The sequence below is a fragment of the Eumetopias jubatus genome, unplaced genomic scaffold (assembly GCF_037043125.1).
Source record: "Eumetopias jubatus isolate StellerSeaLion01/CBP00866 unplaced genomic scaffold, mEumJub1_p1.0 scaffold_11, whole genome shotgun sequence".
In the NCBI taxonomy this organism is placed as follows: Eukaryota; Metazoa; Chordata; class Mammalia; order Carnivora; family Otariidae; genus Eumetopias; species Eumetopias jubatus.
In genome coordinates, this window is record NW_028274817.1 from 35,188,155 (window position 1) to 35,209,362 (window position 21,208).

The following is a 21,208-nucleotide window of genomic DNA, read 5'->3' on the forward strand; positions in this document are numbered from 1 at the left end:
GCTGGAAGTCCAGAATAGGGCTGAAAAATGGGCAACCAGCACCAGAAATACTGGCTCTTCCCCTCCTTCAACCCCCTGGTTCTTCATTTGTACTAGAAGGACATTTGAACTTGTAGGGCTGTCAAAGGAACTCTAAAATACATGCCTACACCACCATGTGGCACAGTACTAAATTCACTACCTGGAAGGTTGACATGCTTTTTGTAATAGTCTGAAATACATTACAGACTGCTAAAATTCAGCAGAAGGCTGAGTAATGACAAGGTTGCTCTAACAGCCCCAAACTGCAAGTCAGCCAGGAAGTCAGGATGAACACTGCACACCGAGGAGGCTGAACCTATCCCTAGTCCTTCAGTAACTACAAGTTGTCCGTGGTGCTCAGAAGGAAACGGGGGGATTGGGGAGGTAAATCTGATTTGAAATCTCATTAGGAAGCAGAGTAATTTGTCCCCACTACCTGGGGTGTACCAATGGCGCTGTTCCAGTGACACTCCCCAACAATCTGGTAAACTCACAGTTAGAAAATGCCTGTGGATAAACCACAGGTGGTTGCTCCAGATGATTGCTCCAAAATTCATTTTTCTCTGTATATATGCAGGGAATATATTTGGGTGAGAGTGGGAGGAAAAGAGTTATTAGCATCATATATTGATTGGATAGGGAGAGGAGACAAACAGTGCCATGCACGGGGCCTGTTGTATAAATGAATGCTTGATGCTTACTTTGTAGCTTTATTTGGGTGCTAGACAGGAGAAAAGAGGAAAAAGTTTTACAAATGTTCACTGTACCTCTCATCTTGTGCACTTGTTTCTTACAGTATAATGGTTCTCGTCCAAGGGAAGAATGGGAAATGTGGCACCCGACCCTGATTGCAGAAGCACTCTTTGCAATATCCAACATCTTAAGTTCGTTGCGTCTCATATCCCTGTTCACAGCCAACTCCCACTTAGGGCCTCTGCAGATCTCTTTGGGGCGCATGCTGCTTGATATCCTCAAATTCCTCTTTATCTACTGCCTAGTACTGCTGGCTTTTGCCAATGGATTGAACCAGCTTTACTTTTATTATGAGACCAGAGCGATCGATGAGCCAAACAACTGCAAGGGAATCCGATGTGAGAAACAGAATAATGCCTTCTCCACGTAAGACCCCCCCACCCTTGGCCTTTTTCTGCTTTCTCTTCCTTTGCTCTATTTTCAGTCCACAGCTTTATCACTGTTTCTTTCTTTTTTAAGATTTTATTTATTTTTTGAGAGAGAGGGAGAGACAGCGAGAAAGGGAACACAAGCAGGGGGAGTGGGAGAAGGAGAAGCAGGCTTCCCGTGGAGCAGGGAGTCTGATGCCAGGCTTAGGACCCTGGAATCATGACCCGAGCCAAAGGCAGACGCTTAACGACTGAGCCACCCAGGCGCCCCTTTATCACTGTTTCTTGTCAGTGCACACAAACCTCACTTATGGATCAACCCAAAGGGTCTGAAGACTAAGAGAGGAAGCAGTTAGGTGAGAGAGGAAAGAGACAAACACACACATGGGCTCCCAGGAACTCATCTAAAGAGGTAGTTCTGAATGATTTTGGTAGCACCTCATATTTTTAAAAGAATTTGTGGGGAGGGAATAAATAATTCCTCACTCAAAAAAGCATCACTAACCAAGGAAATGAAAGAGCAAGGCTATTCCTCTGAACAATTGATTACCGAAGATAATTTATTCTGAATCAAGAACAAAGAAAAAGGATGGATGCAAGAATTTCTTAATGCAGCCTGGGATATGATGATGTATAATAAGAAACATGTATATGGCCTTCTTGTTTCTAGCACAGAGCTCCTAAAAGCCTTGGAATTTCCTAAGGGCCAAGAGTGACAAAGGTGTCTTTTGCTGTGTTAAGGACGTGACTTTTGGACCACCTAAGGATGGAGGCTGGTTGCCAGGGGAATCAACCATGTGACTAAAGGGTTGACACATTCAGTCCCACCCCTCAACCACCAGGGAGGGGAGAGGAGCTGAAGATTGAGTTTAATCACCAGTGGCCAATGAGTCTAATCAATCATGACTATGCAATGAAGCCTCCACAAAAACCCAAAGGATAGGTTTTGGAGAGCTTCCAGATTGGTGAACACATGGGAATTTGGGGACAATGTGGTGTCTGGAGAAGGCATGGACGCTCTGCACCTTTCCCCCATTATTTTGTTCTATGCATCTCTTCCACGGGCTGTTCCTGACTTATATCCTTTTATGATAAACCAATAGTCTAGTAAGTGAAATGTTTCTCCGAGTTCTGTAAGCCACTCTAGTAAATTAACTGAACCCAAAGAGAAGGTTGTGGGAACCCCTGATCTATAACCCATCAGTCAGAAGCACAGGTAGCAACCTGGACTGACATTCGAAGTGGGGGAAAGAGGGTAGTCTTATAGGAACTGAACACTTAATCCACAGAATCTAACATTATCTCCCAGTAGTGTCAGAATTGCATTGAATTACAGGACACCCAGCTGGTGCTGGAGAATCCGTGGTATGGGGGGAAATTCTCCCCACATTCACATGTTGGGTTCAGAAGCCCTTAGTTGGCGTCAGAGAAATAGATTTTGCTAAAAGAGCCCTGACACATGGAAACGTGTGGTTTGGGAAGAGAAAGGATAAAAGGGCAGGGGATGATGAACCTTTGATCCCTGGATGGCTACCTACTCACCCACAGTATGAAACTGCAGCTGCACTGTGATCCATTACTAAAGATAAAAATTACCAATGGAATTTAGAAATGGTGGTGTTGGAGAGGAAAATTTTTCTTTTACCCTTCAAAGGTTTTTCCAGCTGGTCTAAGAATTAAATTGATATGAGACAGAGAAACAGGAGAAAATCAAATTTAATTTCATATGTATGAGAACCCCCCATACCTGAGAGGTTCAAAGACAGAAAGGTAAAATGAGGTATATATGCCATCCTGAGCTAAGGAATGGGATATAGGCCTGGGGCTTCAAAGGGTGATTCACAGGACAAGAAGAACAGCAGATGTTTGGCAATTAGGTGTCTGCCCTGCCATACAGATGGTCATTTAGACAAAATTTATCTCTGGTAAAAACTCTCATTTTGGGAAAATTTTCCAACTTAAATCTTCTAGGTAGTTAAAGGAGGGGCGAAAATTTCTCTTGAGCCCTCTGGGTCTTGATTACCTTCAGCTCAAAATGGTTCGCATGCCAAAATGGTATACTTTGGGGAGCCTTATTCTGAACCACTTCAGTAGTAAACCTAACTCTCGAGGAGTTAGCTCATTGGATATATAAGGAAATACAAAATAATAAGAACCAGGCTAAACATAAAATCCCTTGGTGATTATCCATAATAGCTAAAATGAAAGTAAAAGAGAAAGTGCTGGGTTGGGCCTTGATGCTAAACCAAGCTCAGATTTGTGTCAGTCTGAGTTTGGGCCACTAGACTCAAAGTCACCCCCCAAGGTAAAAATTGTACAGGGACAACAGAAGGTCCCTCTAAGACCTCTGGTCACCAAGAAAGTAGTCAATGAGGGGGAGGGCAAAATCAAGAAACTACTGAAGCCAGAGAGTATAGTGTGAAGGAATTGTTTTCATTTTGTGGATCAGTATCATCAGCTTCCTGAAGACCCTTTACTAAAATAAATTATGAGGAACTAACTTAGGAGCTGTGCCTTTGATTTTGAATACTGTGGAGTGGAAGGGCATGTTTGGGTTGATACAGGACCCACGGCTCACGACTGAACAATCACAGATGGCTATACGTGATCCAGATACAAAGGAGGTTATTCCTAAGGGAATGACCAGGCCAGTTAACTGGATAAAAGCCACTGTAGGGTCTGTTTACCCTGAGAAGGGGGACTTCTCAATTCCCCCAAAAATGCCAAGTGGAATACCCCAGATGAAGCCGCTGACATGCTTCATATGCAAGCTACATGGAACTGGCTTTAAGATGACTGACATATTTGCCTGCTGAATATGCCGCTTACCCAGATCATGGTAAATGCTGTGGTTAAGGGGTCTCTTTCACACGGGCCCCCCATATAGCCTTACCGCTGCAAAACCAGTAACACTCTGGGAAGCCTTTGCCAATTTGATGCCTCAGCTTTCTCTCATGGGTCTTAATAAAAACATCAGGTTAATTAACAATAGACTAGGAAGAGGTCACAAAGGTGGAAGATTTTGAACAGTTAGTAAGGAATAAGGTGAATAAAGCAAATATTGAAAGGAGCAAAACAAAGAGGAAACAGAGAGGAGTCCCAGGACTCATCCCACAGGATGGCAATCTTTAGATGGTTATTAAGAAATGAGATGAATAGAACAGACTTTGATAAGAGTTAAAGATTTTAATACAACACTGCCAAAGGTTGGGAGGGCCAAAGGGACTCTGTGTTGGTCCCTCAACATTAAAGGGCCCAAAACAAGTCTACTCTATTTATCCCAGTTTGGAGAACTTTAAAAAGCCAGCAGGCAAAATTGCAATGAGAAACCTGACCAGCAATAATTTGGGGCAGTGTTTGTGGACAGATTAATCAAGTTAAAATTGACAAAAAGGCCAGGGTCCCTTGGCTCAAACTCTGGCTGGGGACCCAAAGCCTTCTGCACAAGAGTGGGTAAAATGGTCAGAGGGTGGAAAAGAGAAGTTTCTGGACTCATTCATTCAGGACTCCTCCTAACTGTGGTACCAAAACCCCTTGGTGACACCCTGACTCAGGCTACAGTTAGATTGAGAAAATATAAAAATGCAAGGGTAAGGACGCCTGGTTGGCTCAGTATATAGAACACGTGACTCTTGATCTCAGGGTCATGAGTTCAAGCCCCATGCTGGGTGTAGAGCTTACTTAAAAGGAAATAAAGGGGCGCCTCGGTGGCTCAGATGGTTGGGCATCTGCCTTTGGCTCAGGTCATGATCCCAAGGTCCTGGGATCGAGCCCCACATCAGCCTGCTTCTCCCTCTCCCTCTGCCTGCTGCTTCCCCTGCTTGTACACTCAATCTCTGTCAAAAATAAATAAAATATTTTAAAAAAGAAATAAAAAAATAAAAACGTAAGGGTTGATAAGATCATGAAAGGTGGAATGTTTGAGCAGGCTTTATGTAAAAACACTGTGTCTCCTTTACCTAAATGTTTTTATGGGAATGAATATTATGTCTGGCTGGGGAAAACTTCCCCTACCAAGAATTATAAAGCCAAAGCCTGTCAATGAAATCCTAACAGAGACTGGAGGTAGGACCATAGGAGTTGATGGAATTAAGGTAAAAGTTTGTAGGAGAACTGGTATGTTTGAACAGGCTTTAGGCAAAGTGGCTGCATCCCTTTTGCCGGATTACACTGTGGGGATGGACATTATATCCAAGTGGGGACTGTTTCTCCTACCTAGCATTGTTAAGACAGAAGGCATGCAAATCCACCCTTCAAGCAATATTAATTGGGCACGCTTCATAAGAACCAGTAAGTATGCCTGAGTCCACACAGTGTGGAATAGAAGCTGGAGTGCTGGGAGGGACAAATTCTCCGTGCCATAGCCCGAAGTAGAGCATAGACGGGGCTTACAATAAAAGCCTGTGAGCACCTCCCAGTGACACCCATCTCCCCTTTCACAGGAGTAAGCTAGACAGTGGACAGGCTGAAGGCAAGATTAGAATCAGTTCACCTTCTGGGATTAATTTAGGGCCCCTAGCACGGATCAGAAATGTCTCCTTTTCCCACTTGGGACACAAGGAAACAGCTCATGAGGCTGTCCATGAGTGCACTGCTGCCAGGCACATGGAATTTCTGTACCTTTTCTTTGTAAACTCAACGTCTACTTCTTTAGGACCTTCAAGCCTCAAAGATGGCTTTTATTTTCTGACAAATCACTGTTAGGGGAAACAAACAAGAAGAAAATAAGCACACGATAGGAAATTTGTTAGATTCCAGAAGAGGTCCCGGGCTTACTCTAGACTCAATGTCCTATAACTTGTCCATCTCAACCCCCCAGTTCTGGAAAGTGCCACTCATCACTGGTATTCACAGTAATGACCCCAAGGTCATGAGAGGGTTTTACACATTAAACTAAGATACATTTTTTTTTCCTCTTAACCCTATAAACTAAGGCAGTTCAGTGAACTCAGATGTCTTAGAAATGTGTTCAATAACAAAGGCCAGGGGGAAAAAGGAGTTTCTGCTCACCCCCAAGTTGCACCAATAGAGAGGGGAAAAAACAATCCTATGTAGCCTACCCCTATTGTTTCTAGCAGCATTTTCTAAAATGGGTTACAAATAACCACAGTTCACGGGGATGTTGAGAGACATAAATATGACCGACTTTTGGAAATACTAGGACAAATTTTAAAAGATTTCTTAACTGCAGGTCTTCTCGGATATGTTTCATTGTGAACCCACGATGTAGGGAGAGATTACCCCTAAATGCATTGGCCAGGATGATGTACTAATGCACAGAGTTTGAAAAATGTTGGCTCACTCCATTGCCCATTTTCAGTACCCACCCCCTCCACTAGACCACACCCCCTGCCTCTCGTCCCAGAACTCAGGGGAAAATCTTGCTTCAGGAAATCAGACTCATGTGAAAGGAAAACAAAAGGCCATATGGGTTGATGAGAAGACAGTGTTTTTTTTTGGTTAAGCCAACCAGGAGTGTATAACAGCAACCCGTCACCTTGTTAGTGCCTCTTGGCAAGGCCCTGCTTCCTCTCCTGCATTCCTCTAGAGGCAGAACTCCTATCAACCTGTTTTCAATAAGAAGAGCAATTCTGTAATAGCTTGAGCACCAGGCGGCTGCATTTGTTCACATCAAAGTGTGCAAAAGAACTGAACACCTGAATGTGAGGTGCCTTCCAGGAGGCCAGGTCCCCTGCCAATTACCCTTTCATGTAAACTCTGCTGAAAAAGTTTATGAGATGCCTTCTTGCAAGTTTGTATAGTCATTATTAACACCCCTGTTGCCAACTAAGCTTTTGTTCCCATCACTTGCCCAGCAGGGACAATTGACAAGAATGGGTACCTGGCGCACACAAAATTATACCTTGGAGCATCAGGTATAAAGAAGTATTGTCACGCTGGAGCCAAATCAGCAGTAATGTTACCTCAACTTTTCCTCTAGGTGCTGAGTTTTTTCCTCCATAGAGGTCTGACTCAGCTTTATGTTTTCTTTTAAACACCTCAACTCAGGCATTTATAATACCTGCAAAAATACATACTATTTGGTCAGAGCACCAGAAAAATTCAACTTTTAAGAGAAAGAGAAAACAAGCCCATGTATATACCTAACATAAACTATACCATCGGCTTATCGTCATCCTTTTCCCTGATTTTCCAGAGACGCCTTGGCTATTCTTTGGCTTTAAAAAAAAAAAAAAAAAAAAAAGATATTTTCCCCAGGCACACAGTTCAGGAAGACCTCACTCTCCTTGCTGACAACCACATGACGGTACTATTGGCAGTTTTAAGTCGAGTATTCTATCCTGGGGACACCTGGCCTTCGTTTACCACTGAGAGAAGCAACTGGGAAGGCATCAGCATTCTGAGGGCATGGGACCTGTGACAGAAAAACGGTGGAAGTGGCAAGAAGCTAACTTGCCGGTCTTATTATCTCTTTCTGGGGTTCCTGCCCTCAATCCCAGATACCTCCTGAAAGCGCATGACTGTGTCACGGGCGTCTCAAACACAAAATATCCACAGCTAAATTCTGTTATCTCCATATCCCCACCCCAAACCTATTTCCCCTTTAATTCCTCATCTTATTAAATGACACCAGCCAGAATCCTAGGAGTCATCTATGACTCTTACCCTCTTCCTCACGCAACCCGTCCGGTCTCTCACCACACCCGGCTAGTCGGACTGCCGAAGTATATCCTCGGTTTATCCTTTACGCACGTGCGTGCACGTACGGGCACTAGCGTGGGTGCGTGGGTGCGTGGGCGTGTGCGCGCATGCGTGGGTGCGTGGGCTGGGCGCGCGCGCATGCGTGGGTGCGTGGGCTGCGCGCGCATGCGTGGGTGCGTGGGCTGCGCGCGCATGCGTGGGTGCGTGGGCTGCGCGCGCATGCGTGGGTGCGTGGGCGTGCGCCCACCCACCCACACAATCACCCACACACTGGTTTCCCTGCTTCCAGTCTTCTCTCTTTTCCAAACAGTATCCCACCTGCCTCACAGAAGTTTCTTTGTAAATACCAGTCTCATCTTGTCACCACCCAGCTTCATGCCTGCCAGGTATTGAAATCTTCTCCAGTGTAAAATCCACCTCTTTACCATAACACACAGGGCCTTGGTAATGTGGACCCCACCTCTCCAGCCTCTCACTTCTCTTCCCCATAGGCAACATCTTATTCTTCCCAACTGCAGGAGAGCATCTTGGACCTATGGGCCTTTGCGCATCCGATGCCATTCCCTCTGCCTGCCTGGCATGCCCATCCCCACCTGGCCAGCCTGGAAAACTCTAACCCATCTTTCAAGTCTTTGCTGAAAAATTACCTGCTCTTCTAAGTCTCTTCTTACCCATTCTAACCCCACTCTCAGTTATAGGCTCCTCCTATGCTGGTTTTCCATGGCATTCTAGGCACATCTCCATGAGAGTATAACTTGTATGTTAGTCATTGTTGGCTTTTTCACCCACCAGACTGAGATTACCCCACTTTAGTAAGCCTTGTACCTACCACAGAGGTCTAAGACATAATGATGTTCGACATGCCCATCCTATCCTCGATTCTAGAAGATTTACTTTTGCACTGTCCCCCTCATATGGCTGAAGTATCTGGCCATACTGAAGATCTGAGAATCAAATATTACAACACATGCAAAGCACTTAGCACAGTGTCACTCTGCTGATCCACTTTTAGCTTGCTGTCAGAGAAAATCCTTGGCATTTCTCCTACATCCCTCATCCTGAATTTGGGCACTTGGCCCAAGAGCAAAGCTCTACATTGATCCCTATTAAATTTTATCTTGTTAGTTCCAGCCCATTGCTCCATGCTGTTGAAACCTTTCTGAATCTTGATCCTGTCATCCCATCTATTAGCTATCCCTCGCAGTCTTGTGTCATCTGAAGATCTTAGAAGCTTGCTATCTATTCTTATCCAAAGCACTGACAAAAATGTCAGACAGGCTTGATATTCACTGGGTGGAATATTGGGCAGCTATTAAAATGATACATGTGAAGTTTCTATATATACACAAAAAGTAACATATCCCAAATGTGTAAATCTTAAAAACACAAAAATTATACACACTATGGTTGCAACTATGTACAACTAGATATGCAAATGGATGACAATCTATAAAGACAATAAAGATGTGAAGGTTAACAATAATCATAAAGGTATCTAATATTTACTGAGTGCTAGGTCTAGGCACTAGTACAAAATGAGATTTACATGAATTAACTCATTTAATCCTCACAACATGCTATGAGGTAGGCATTATTATTACTCGTTTTACAGATAGAGAAATTAGGATACAAAGCAGTTAAACAGGCTGCCTCCAGTCACACAAATGATAAGTGGCCGGATCAGGATTTCAGTCCAGGCATACAAGCTGTAGTCTGTGCTTTTATCCGGGGATGCAGGTGTAAGACTGGTTTTGTGAAGTTACATAAAATTTGTTGTGTAAAGTTGCAACAATCACGAACACATGCAAAGCCATGGCAGGTCATAGCAGTGACACAGCAGGTCACTTGGGACCTCCTTGTAGACTAACTCCATTCAGTTGTGGCTATTCCTATTTAATCAGTGGTGATTTCTCTACCCAGCATTCAGCCCATATTTTCCCATCTTATTTCATGGATACAAACTCAGTCCCCATCAAAGGCTCTTTATGTTTCTGGCCAGGTTTTAAAGATTGTTGTTGATTGTCTCCTGCTTTTCCCCCTATTTTATGTTCATAGCCTTCCTGCTACTCTTATCACAGGATGGTACCAATTATCTGTACTTTCCTTAGTTGTGTGCTTCTCCCATCATCTAACGGATTTATTCAACAAACGTGTATTCAGCAACTGCTATGTGCCAGGCGATGAGGATACTAAGATGGCATTCTTATCCTCAAGAAGTTCATAGTCTAATGAAGAACACGAGTAAATAATTAGAATAGCTGCCATTTTTAATGTTTATGCCAAACACTGTGCCCAGTGCATTATATGTGGTATCCCATGTAATAGAGAAAAGCGAGTAAGCATGTGGGCTCCAGGATCAGAAGAGCCTGGGGCAAATCCTACCTTTGTCACTTCCTACCAGTGTGACCACTCTGCGCTTTAGTTTCTCATCTGAAAAAAATAATAATAATAGTAGCTATTTCACAGGGTTATTCTGAGAATCAAACATTACAAGACAGGCAAAGCACTTAGCATAGTGCCCAGCACATAATAAGGGCACAGTAAATGTTAGCAATTAGTATTTATCCTTCCAATAAACTATTTTAGAGATGAAGAAACTTGAAGTTTAAAGATTATTTAAGTTTTTCAAAGTTAAATAGTTAGTAGGGGAGGAGTCTAAAGTTTGCTCTTAGCTACTCCCCTATACTGTCGCTAAAGTGTGATATATGCCTTTGTAGAATCAGGCTAAGGTGCAATGGGAGAGCAAAAGAGGAGCATCTAACCCAACCTTGTAGGGAAGGAGGCAGGGCAGGACAAACAAGAGGCGGGCAGAGAAGGAGACAGGATGAAAGTGGAGGCTAGAAGTTGGGAGCATGGCAGGAGTGGAGCATTCCATCCAGAGTTAGAAGCTTATGAAATGTATGATGGAATAAGAAATGGCAAGTCTAGGAAACTGCAGAATGGGCATGTGAAATCCAGGATGACATCACTGCTTTCACCCAAGGAGCCTTTCTATTTCGGTTTATCCTCCCGTTCTCCACTGGTCTGACTTAAGTCCCAGCAGGGTAAACCCTCTCCATAATCCTTCTACCTTTCAAAAGATGAACTCCCCATCTCACAGATGAGACTTTCAGAAAGTGTCCAGAGGACTGCAGTTCTGTTCCTGTCTTTATTCCACTGTGCCCCTCTTAGCTTTATGATCTATTTGTGGATGGCTCTCAACATACTCAAGTTCCCCCTTAACCAGCTGGGATGGATTTGTCTTCCAGACATTTAATATCAAGTCTTCTTGAATCTTTGTATCCTCACTTTGTGCTCCCTCTTGAGCTATCAAGTTCCATATGTTTGTTTACTCTCTGCTAAATAAAAATGGATTATTTTATTTAAAATCATATCCTTTAAAATCAAAAAAGATATTCCTTCGACATTAGGCTTCTGGGGTTTGGTCAACATCCCTTTCCATCCCTGTGATCTGTGATGATTTTATTATGGACCTGGCCACCAGGTAATGCTTACTCCTCTAGGGGGTGGCCCTTTCCATGTAAATGCACCTGAGCCTAGAAGCCACAGGATTTCCTACAGAGGTAGCACTAGAATGCTCTTATCTACCCCATATGTCAGTCACCCATTTTACCTGGGCATACCTTTCAACAAGCCAGCTTCCCTTAGTGGCCAGGCCATGTTCCGACATTTTGTGCACCATACTGAAGGCATTCTCAGTATGAACTATGAAAACTGAGGAACAATCTTTTCATCTTTTTCTTCTCTCTTGTACAATTATACATATAGGATCTCCCTGACTAGAATAGCACCACAGTTGAAGGAAGATTTTAAATGCTTGAACTTTCACTTTTAGGGAATCTTTGTATCAGTCATTGGAACAGTTTGTATTAAGTTCTACACTCAAGCTTAACCGTTGCATTTTTTTTAATTAAAGATTCTTATTTATTTATTTGAGCGAGAGAGAGAGCACAAGCAGGGGCAGAGGGAGAGGGAGAAGCAGACTCCCCGCTGGGCAGGGAGCCCGACACGGGGCTCCATCCCAGGACCCTGTGATCATGACCTGAGCCGAAGGCAGACAGTTAACTGACTGAGCCACCCAGGCACCCCTTACCGTTGCGATTTTAATTGTTTATGGGGACAGGGGTAGAGGAGTGTAACATCCTCCATTCTGGACCCTGCCAACATATGGATTATATACTTGCCCTGGTTTGTGGCTTTGTTGTCTGTCATGCAATGAGCAAACATTTACTGAATGTTTTCTTTTTTTTTTCTTTTTAAAGATGTTATTTATTTATTTGACAGAGAGTGACTGAACGAGAGAGCACAAGCAGGGGGAGCAGCAGAGGGAGAGGGAGAGGCAGGCTCCCCGCTGGGCAGGGAGACCGATGTGGGGCTCGATCCCAGGACCCTGGGGTCATGACCTGAGCCGAAGGCAGACACTACACCAACTGAGCCACCCAGGTGCCCCTTACTGAATGTTTTCTGTACTCGAGGTCATTGAACTTCCAGAGACCCTGGTTTTTCAAACTACCATTCCAATTTGCTGCAACTCCTTTCTATTTTTCTGAACCACACCCACCCTGGCTTCTGCTCTCCAGCTATTGGCTAGCTGCTTGTGCCATTGCTGGCCTCCCACCTGCCCTGATTTCAGATGGACCCTGCCATGTCCTGGTTGTGCCTTCTTGGTAGAACCAGACTCCAGAGCCCCATATCTTTCCCATTTGTGGTCCTCTGCCTGGCTCTGTAATGCACTGTCTTGCCTGGCCCTGCCTCTTAGACTCTCCTGGAAATTCAGATCCTGTGCTAAGTCTGACTTGCCATATTCTGGTTCTTGTGCCAACCTGGCCCCTGAACTCCAGGCTCTCATCTTACTTTTGATTCTCAAATGCTTCACCAACCAGCACTTATTTTCATCAAACAAAAAGCAAATTTCTTCCTTCTAAGCTAGCTCACAAGCAATGTGATGTTGAAAGAATCATGGAAGTTACCTACGATGATACAAGAAGAGCCACGTAACTGGTTGAAAAGGGCCATGTGCATGTTGCCCAGACAGCCCTGAAGGAGGCTCCGTGAGAGTCAGGCTAGTGCAGGCAGAGCGCAACCTTCATCAAAATGACTAACAGCACTGTGCCGCCTATTGCCTGGACAATTGTCGATGGGACTGGAGTCTTCTAGACTTTAATCCATTGATAACAGTAATAGTAATAGTTAATAAGTATCCATTCATTTATTCAACAAGTATGATCCAGTGACTATCATGTGCCAGGCACAGAGTAACCATATGTCTCTGCCTTCCTAGAGCTTACATTCTAGTGGGGATGGACAGAAAATAAACATTTAAACAAGAAATTACTTCATATAATTTTAGGGAGTTTATTTATTTATTTATTTATTTTTTAAAGATTTATTTATTTGAGAGAGAGAGAGAGAGAGAGAGAGAGAAACAGCATGAGAGGGGAGAAGGTCAGAGGGAGAAGCAGGCTCCCCGCTGAGCCGGGAGCCCGATGTGGGACTCGATCCCGGGACTCCGGGATCATGACCTGAGCCGAAGGCAGTCGCTTAACCAACTGAGCCACCCAGGCGCCCTTTTTTACTTATTTTATTTTTTTTTAAGTTTTGAAGCCCTCACCACTGTAGGTCACAGGCAGTCGGTCTGCACTTTTGAAGATTTTATTTACAAATTTTTAGGGAGTTTTAAATGCTACAAAGAAAATTAAATGAGATGGGATGCCTGGGTGGCTCAGCTGGTTAAGCGTCTGCCTTCAGCTCAGGTCATGATCCCAGGGTCCTAGAATCAAGCCCAAGGTCAGGCTCCCTCTGCTTCTCCCTCTCCCTCTGCCCCTTCCCCTGCTTGTGCTCGCACTCTCTCTCTCAAATAAATAAAGACAAATCTTAAAAAAAAAAAAGAAAGAAAAGGGGGCGCCTGGGTGGCTCAGTCGTTAAGCGTCTGTCTTCGGCTCAGGTCACGATCCCAGGGTCCTGGGATCGAGCCCCGCATCAGGCTCCCCGCTCAGCAGGGAGTCTGCTTCGCCCTCTCCCTCTGCCCCTGCTTGTGTTCCCTCTCTCACTGTCTCTCTCTCTGTCAAATAAATAAATAAAATCTTTAAAAAAAAAAAAAGAAAAAAACTGGTGGAGCTACTTTTGGTAGAGTGACCAAGGAAAGCTTCTCTGAGGAAGTGACATTTGAGCTGAGACTCCAGTTATGTTAAAGAGATGGTCATGCAAAGATATGGGGGAAGATCACACCCAGGTAGAGGGAATCTCTAAAACATTTCCCAAATACCCCCTAAATGAACCCAAGAACAGATCTCTAAGCCTCTCAGAATGTATTGCAGCCTAAAAACAACATACTTGGGGGGCACCTGGGTGGTTCAGTCAATTGGGCATCTGACTCTTAATTTCGGCTCAGGTCATGATCTCAGCGTTGTGAGATCAAGCCCCGCATCGGGGCTCCGTGCTCAGCAGGGAGTCTGCTTCTCTCTCTCTCTCTCTCTCTCTCTCTCTCTCTCTCTCTCTCTCTTTTTCTTTCTTCCTCTGCCCCTCCCCCTACTCATGCTCTTTCTCTAAAAATAAATAAATCTTTAAAAACATAAAAACAACATATTTTGAGCAATAGAAAAAGGGCATCTAATCTTAAAGTAACATTTCTTATGTTCTGCCCCTCATCTGTGTGCTTGAGAAATGGTTGATTTCTGCAACCCGGAGCCAGCTGCCTTTTATTGCTACCTCACAGACTTCTGAATATGAAGCCAAAGAAACCCTAGACACTGAAAACATATTGCAAAGTTACATATTTGGAGACTAGGAGAGGAAACAATAATTTGTGAAGTCATCTAATATAAAATAATGCAGTGGTTTGAGAAGGTGAGATGGATTTGGATTTTGAATTCTGGCTCAGCACTTAGAGCTGAGTGACCTCTGATCTCTGCTTCCTCAGCCATAACAATAAAGTTTTATAAGGATAATAATGATCATGTATGGAAAAGTGCTTAACATGTTTATACATAGTAAGTTCTCGGTGATTATTAGTTGACATATCATTTAAAATAATCTACACAATGTGTTAATTCAAGGATCTCTAAGCTCCTCCACTGAGCTTAGCACTCCGCTGGGCCCTGTCAGAACCACAAAAGAAGTATGAGAAATGGTAACTTGTTCACATTCACTCGGCTAGCAAATGACAGAGCTGAGATTTCTAACCCAAGCACCATATTCTTAACTACTCATTTACTGCCATTCTGTAATTAGAAAGGTGATAAATCACATGGTCTCAAGATGAAAGAGAAAGTTTGGCAAGGGAAGGAGCCCTGGAAATAACTCTTAGAAAAGCATAGGCTCAGGACACCTGGGTGGCTCAGTCGGTTAAACATCTGCCTTCGGCTCAGGTCATGATCCCGGGGTCCTGGGATCGAGTCCCGTGTAGGACTCCTTGCTCAGCAGTGAGCCTGCTTCTCCCTCTGCCTGCCACTCCCCCTGCTTGTGCTCGCTCTCTGTCTCTCTGACAAATAAATAAATGAAATCTTTAAAAAAGAAAAAAGAAAAGCATAGGCTCTGTGTAGACTGAGAAGAGAGAGAAGGTATTCCAGGCGGAAGGGGAAAGCCTAAGAGACAGAAGCGGTAACAGACAAATGAGCCCACCTGATTGGTTTGTGTGGGGAAAGAGACCAAAATCATGGGACATCATAGTCTCCCTGTTGGGACGTAAATCTGACAGGCCCCTTATTAAGCAGATCCCTTCACATTTTCTGTCTCTTTTTCTTGCCCTTCCTAGAGTATTAACTAACCTGCTCTTCGACCTCTTTCAGGCTCTTCGAGACCCTCCAGTCTCTCTTCTGGTCTGTCTTCGGCCTTTTAAATCTCTATGTTACCAATGTGAAAGCCAGACATGAGTTCACAGAGTTCGTGGGAGCTACCATGTTTGGGACATACAACGTCATCTCCCTAGTTGTGCTGCTGAACATGCTGATTGCCATGATGAACAACTCCTACCAGCTCATTGCCGTGAGTAGCTTTGCTTGACAAGGTGATTACTTCATTTCAGGAGTGGTCACATTGGCCTGGAGCCCACTGGAAGCTCAATGAAGCAGTGTGTCGGCATCAAGTATTTTCCATTAGCTCTCCCAGTTGTTAGAGTGAATTATTTCTCTCTAAGGCAACTCGATTTGGACTCTGAGTGCATTGAATCTCAGTAATCTAGATGAGGACGTTCTAGTTAATAAGACTTTCTGGTAGCCTTAAAACTCTGAATCCATTTTCTTGCCTTAGGAAGGAGAGCTTGGGAAGTATGAGCACAGTTTGGAGTGACAAGTTATAGCCAAATGGATTCAGACAGAGAGTGACTACTTTTTGATACATGAGTAATTACACTCCACTGTGAGACACTCTTTGGTAGAGTCAATCACTGAATCTTTTTTTGACCATCATGCTACCATTTGGATCAGCAATATTACCCTAAACGAGAAATGGTGAAGGTTTAGGACAGGGGATTGGTCCAGGTCCTGCCCTGGTTTTTGATGCCAAAGTAAATATCTAACCTTAGCATATTTTCTTATGATCTGCCTATCATATTTAGAAATGGAGTATTAGCAAAGGAGTTTTGGGTATCTGAGGTCCTGTTTAGTTGGGTGTCAGTGGATTTGGATGCTTCGTTCATATTAAGATGCTAGATCACCCCCATGGGTCTATCTGTTGCTGAAAGTTTTTGCTATAGCACAGAAGACAGATGAAAAGACCTGACTCTTGTCTTCCTTCATTGATGTTATTTCTCAGATTTTGTCTGCCACTGAGGAATCATTTAGCCTACAGAGAAGCAGCTTAAATTATTGGTTATATAAATAAAAGTATACATATAAATATATACATAAATATACACACATTTTTACACACATAGATATACACACACATATTGTCCATATTTCGAGAATATTCCTGGTGATAGTGACCATCTGTGATCCATTTCTTTTTTTTTTTTAAGATTTCATTTATTTATTTGAGAGAGAAAGTAAGTGAGAGAGAGCACATGAGCAGGGTCAGAGGGAGAGGCAAAGGGAGAAGTAGACTCCCCAGCTGAGCAGGGAGCCCGACATGGGGCTCCATCCCAGGATCCTGGGATCATGACCTGAGCCGAAGGCAGATGCTTAACTAAGCGACTAAGCCACTCAGGCGCCCCTCTGTGATCCGTTTCAGTTAAGGACAGACCAAAGAGGAATGGGCTTATGTTGCAGCAGGAGTCTTTTGCGTTATCTATTAGGAGAAATTTCCTAACCATAAATAGCAATGAGATATATTCTCCTAGGTGGGTTTGTAGAATTTCTCTCACTGGACATTTTAAAGAAATCAGAATATAAAAGTATCCATTAGGATGGTTTAGATCTTAGGTACTTAGGTGGAGGCGTAGAGTGAAAAAATATATTAGGAGTTAGAAGACCAGGGACCCTAGTCCTAGTCCTGTCATTTATAACTGTGACCTTGAGTAACTTACTTTGCCTTTGTAGGCCTCAGTTTCTTCATCCAAGAAGTAAGAGGGTTGAAATGGATGGTCTTTATTGAGATATAATTGACATATAGCATTGGGTAAGTTTAAGGTGTACAACGTGATGATTTGATACACAGATATATTGCAAAATGTTTATCATAATAAGGCTAGTGAACACATCCATCACCTCACATAAATGACCATTTTGATGAGAACATTTAAGATAGCAACTTTCTTAGCAACTTTCAAGTATACAATACAATATTGTGAACTGGAGTCACTATGCTGGACATGACATCCCCAGAACTTACTCAACTTCTAACTGTACATTTGTACCCTTTGACAAATATTCCCCATTTCCCCCAACCCTCAGCCCCTGGCAAGCTCCCTTCTACTCTCTGTCTCTCTGTATTTGACTCTTTTAGATTCCACATATAACTGAGATCGGACAATACTGGCCTTCTTCTGCCTGACTTATTTGTCTTAGTATAATGCCCTCCAGTTGCATCCATCCAGGATTGCCTTCTTTCTCATGGTTGAGGAATATTCTGTTGTAGATATACACACCATATTTTCTTTTTCCATTTGTCTGTCAAGGGACAGTTAGGTTGTTTCCGTGTCTGGTCTCTTGTGAACAATGCCACAGTGGACACGGGAGTGCAGATATTTCTTCAAGATGATGGTTGCCTCTTCTTTGGCTATACACCTAGAAGTGGGATCGCTGGAACATAGAGTAGTTCTATTTCTAATTGTTTTGAGGACCCTCCATACTGTTTTCTATAGTGGCTGCACCAGTTTGCATTCCCACCAACAGTGCACCGGGGTTCCCTTTTCTTCACATTTGCACCACACTTGTTACCTCTTATCTTTTTTTTTATTTTCATTTTATTTTTTATTTATTTTTTTATTAACATATAATGTATTATTTGTTCCAGGGGTACAGGTCTATGCTTCATCGGTCTTACACAATTCACGGCGCTTACCATAGCACATACCCTCCCCAATGTCCATCACCCAGCCACCCCATCCCTCCCACCCCCCCCTCCATTCCAGCAACCCTCAGTTTGTGTCCTGAGATTAAGAGTCTCTCATGGTTTGTCTCCCTCTCTGGTTTTGTCCTGTTTCATTTCTCCCTCCCTTCCCCTATGATCCTCTGTCTTGTTTCTCAAATTCCTCATATCAGTGAGGTCATATGATACTTGTCTTTCTCTGATTGACTTATTTCGCTCAGCATAACACCCTCCAGTTCCATCCACGTCGTTGCAAATGGCAAGATCTCATTCCTTTTGATGGCTGCATAATATTCCATTGTGTATATATACCACATCTTCTTTATCCATTCGTCTGTCGATGGACATCTTGGCTCTTTCCATAGTTTGGCTATTGTGGACATTGCTGCTATAAACATCAGGGTGCACGTACCCCTTCAGATCCCTACATTTGTATCTTTGGGGTAAATACCCAGTAGTGCAATTGCTGGGTCATATGGTAGCTCTATTTTCAACTTTTTGAGGAACCTCCATACTGTTTTCCAGAGTAGCTGCACCAGCTTGCATTCCCACCAACAGCGTAGGAGGGTTCCCCTTTCTCCACATCCCCGCCAACATCTGTCGTTTCCTGACTTGTTCATTTTAGCCATTCTGACTGGTGTGAGGTGGTATCTCATTGAGGTTCTGATTTGCATTTCCCAGAGGCTGAGCGATGTTGAGCACTTTTTCATGTGTCTGTTGGCCATTTGGATGTCTTCTTTGCAGAAATGTCTGTTCATGTCTTCTGCCCATTTCTTGATTGGATTATTTGTTGTTACCTCTTATCTTTTTGATAATAGCTCTTCTCTAACACTTGTGACATGATAGCTCCTGGTGGTTTTGCCTTACATTTCTCTGATGATTCCTGATGCTGAGCAATTTTTCCTGCACCTGTCGGCCATGTCCGATGCAGTGGTCTTTAATATCCCTGCCGGCTCTGACATCCTGTGAGTCTGGATGTCTAGATGAACAAGGCTAAGCTTGCAAGGTCTCTTCTAGCTCTGAAATGTTGTCCACCTGCTGCTTTTGAAATGGAATATCACTCAATTTTATACTTCTCTCTCTCAATAGTTCGAACCCAACCAGGCCAAGAATTCTGGAATGATCTATGCTCACTCCAAGTCTGTCTGTATAAAGGGGACAGACCTAAAATCTCAGGGGGTTATTTTTCCACCACTAGGCCTAGCATCCCCTTACCTTGCCAAAGATGGTAATATTCATGCTGAGGCACTTGTCATTTTCTCCCTGAGTGTCTTGCAGCTGATTGCTCCTAATGGCAGTGGAAAACAAAGAGATTTTCTTGTCACCTAATACAGGGCTGTGGTGTCTCCCACTGAGCTCAGTGACATTTGGTAGGAAGGATGGAAATAATCTTCTGTTTATGTGTCTTTATCATTTGGAACTGGATCCAGTGGGGTCCTGATATTGGGCAACCAGATTCCAAAACTATCTGGATCTGTCTGAGCAGTAAAGACCAGCGAGTAGATTTGATTCCACTCGCCACATCTCCACTTCTGTAAGTCAATGTAGTTTTTAGAAGGGCCCTGACGTGGAGGAAAGGTCATAGGAAGGGAAGCCACTGAGGATAAATCTCTCCTACTTCAAAAGGTATCAACAGGCTGACTCAGTCTAAGTGGAGACTCAGTTGTTGACATGGTTTACTGGGAATATGTTTAGTGTACATCCTAAGACAGGGCTCAGGAACACCAGGTAAGAGCAGTCCCTTGAAAGGTCAAGCTCTTTCTCGATGCTCTGCACAGGATGCAGAGCTGCTGGTGGAGTAGAGATATGGCTCTTGAGGAATTCATATTTCTGTGCCAGAGGAGGCTCCACTGCAGTCATAGATAGTCAGCTTCAAGATATGGGGAAGCAAGGATCACTCCAGGCGAGTGCTCTGTGGTCCCAGCCAACATCATCAGGTGAAGCTGGCCATATTTTATATTATTATTATTTGTGATTAGCATCGATTTCCCTTCTCCCTTTACCCTTTTCTCTCTCTCAAGCTGCTTATTTCTCTGTGACACTTCTTTCAACACATCCACCTTGTCACTGCTGCTCCTCATGTGTATGCTCCCAGTTCCATCAAGTGAAGCTGCCCTTGATACCATTTTCATCAAATTTACCCTTATGAAAATATGAGGTGGGAGAGACAGACCAGCCCCACAACATTCATTTACCTTAGGATCTATTCCTACGTCCGACTCACCTACAAGGGGCATCTCTTTTGCCTGAGACGGGTCCTCACAAAACATGGGGCTTATACTGATCTGTGTGATATAGCCTCGTGCAGCAAGTTACTAAGAACCCTGCTTCTCTGGCTACTGTGGAGTGTTCACTCTAAAGCTGAGATTAAGTAAATAGCACTTGCCTCACTGAGCCACATCTGCTGCAAGGCTTGGGGAGAGCCCAAATACACAGAATTGATTATCTCCCCTGGGGTGGCAGCATTTGGAGGCTCAGATAATGGATGAAGTCTCCAACTGCAAAAGACAGCTATGCCCATGAAGACATTCATCAAAACAATCCCAGCACTGCAAAAACAGTAAACAAGGCCGGAAGGGGCCACCGCACACCTGGGAATGCCAAGGGAGGGGGGAGGTGGTCTTCCTGCCCACCCCCAGTCACCCAAGACCAACCTCAGACCTCCAAAGCACAGAGAAGACAACTCGCACACTACACCCATGATTCGTAACCCACTAACAAGGCAGATAACCAACTGCTATGCACTGATACGGCATCCAGTTGTGAAGACATTGAAATATTTCCATACCAGTTGGTAAATAGCTGCCACTCCAGCTGTTCCCTCTGGGATGCCCCTAGATCACCTCACAATTCAGCGGGTGAAAGGTGATGCCTGCAACAGCAGGTATTTTGCACGCCTCTGTTCCAGTGCTATTGCTGGCGTACATTCAGATTGG

At 43.8% G+C, this 21,208-nt stretch overlaps 1 protein-coding gene across 1 annotated transcript in view; it reads left to right on the forward strand.

Annotated features, from left to right (window-relative positions):
* The window catches only part of TRPC5 (transient receptor potential cation channel subfamily C member 5), a 130,093-nt gene that overhangs the window by 87,872 nt on the left and 21,013 nt on the right, over positions 1-21,208 (forward strand). The window contains exons 5-6 of the mRNA XM_028092285.2: positions 818-1,140; positions 15,593-15,788. Of these exons, the coding sequence (XP_027948086.1) occupies positions 818-1,140; positions 15,593-15,788 (519 nt within the window). The remainder of the gene's footprint in view (positions 1-817; positions 1,141-15,592; positions 15,789-21,208) is intronic.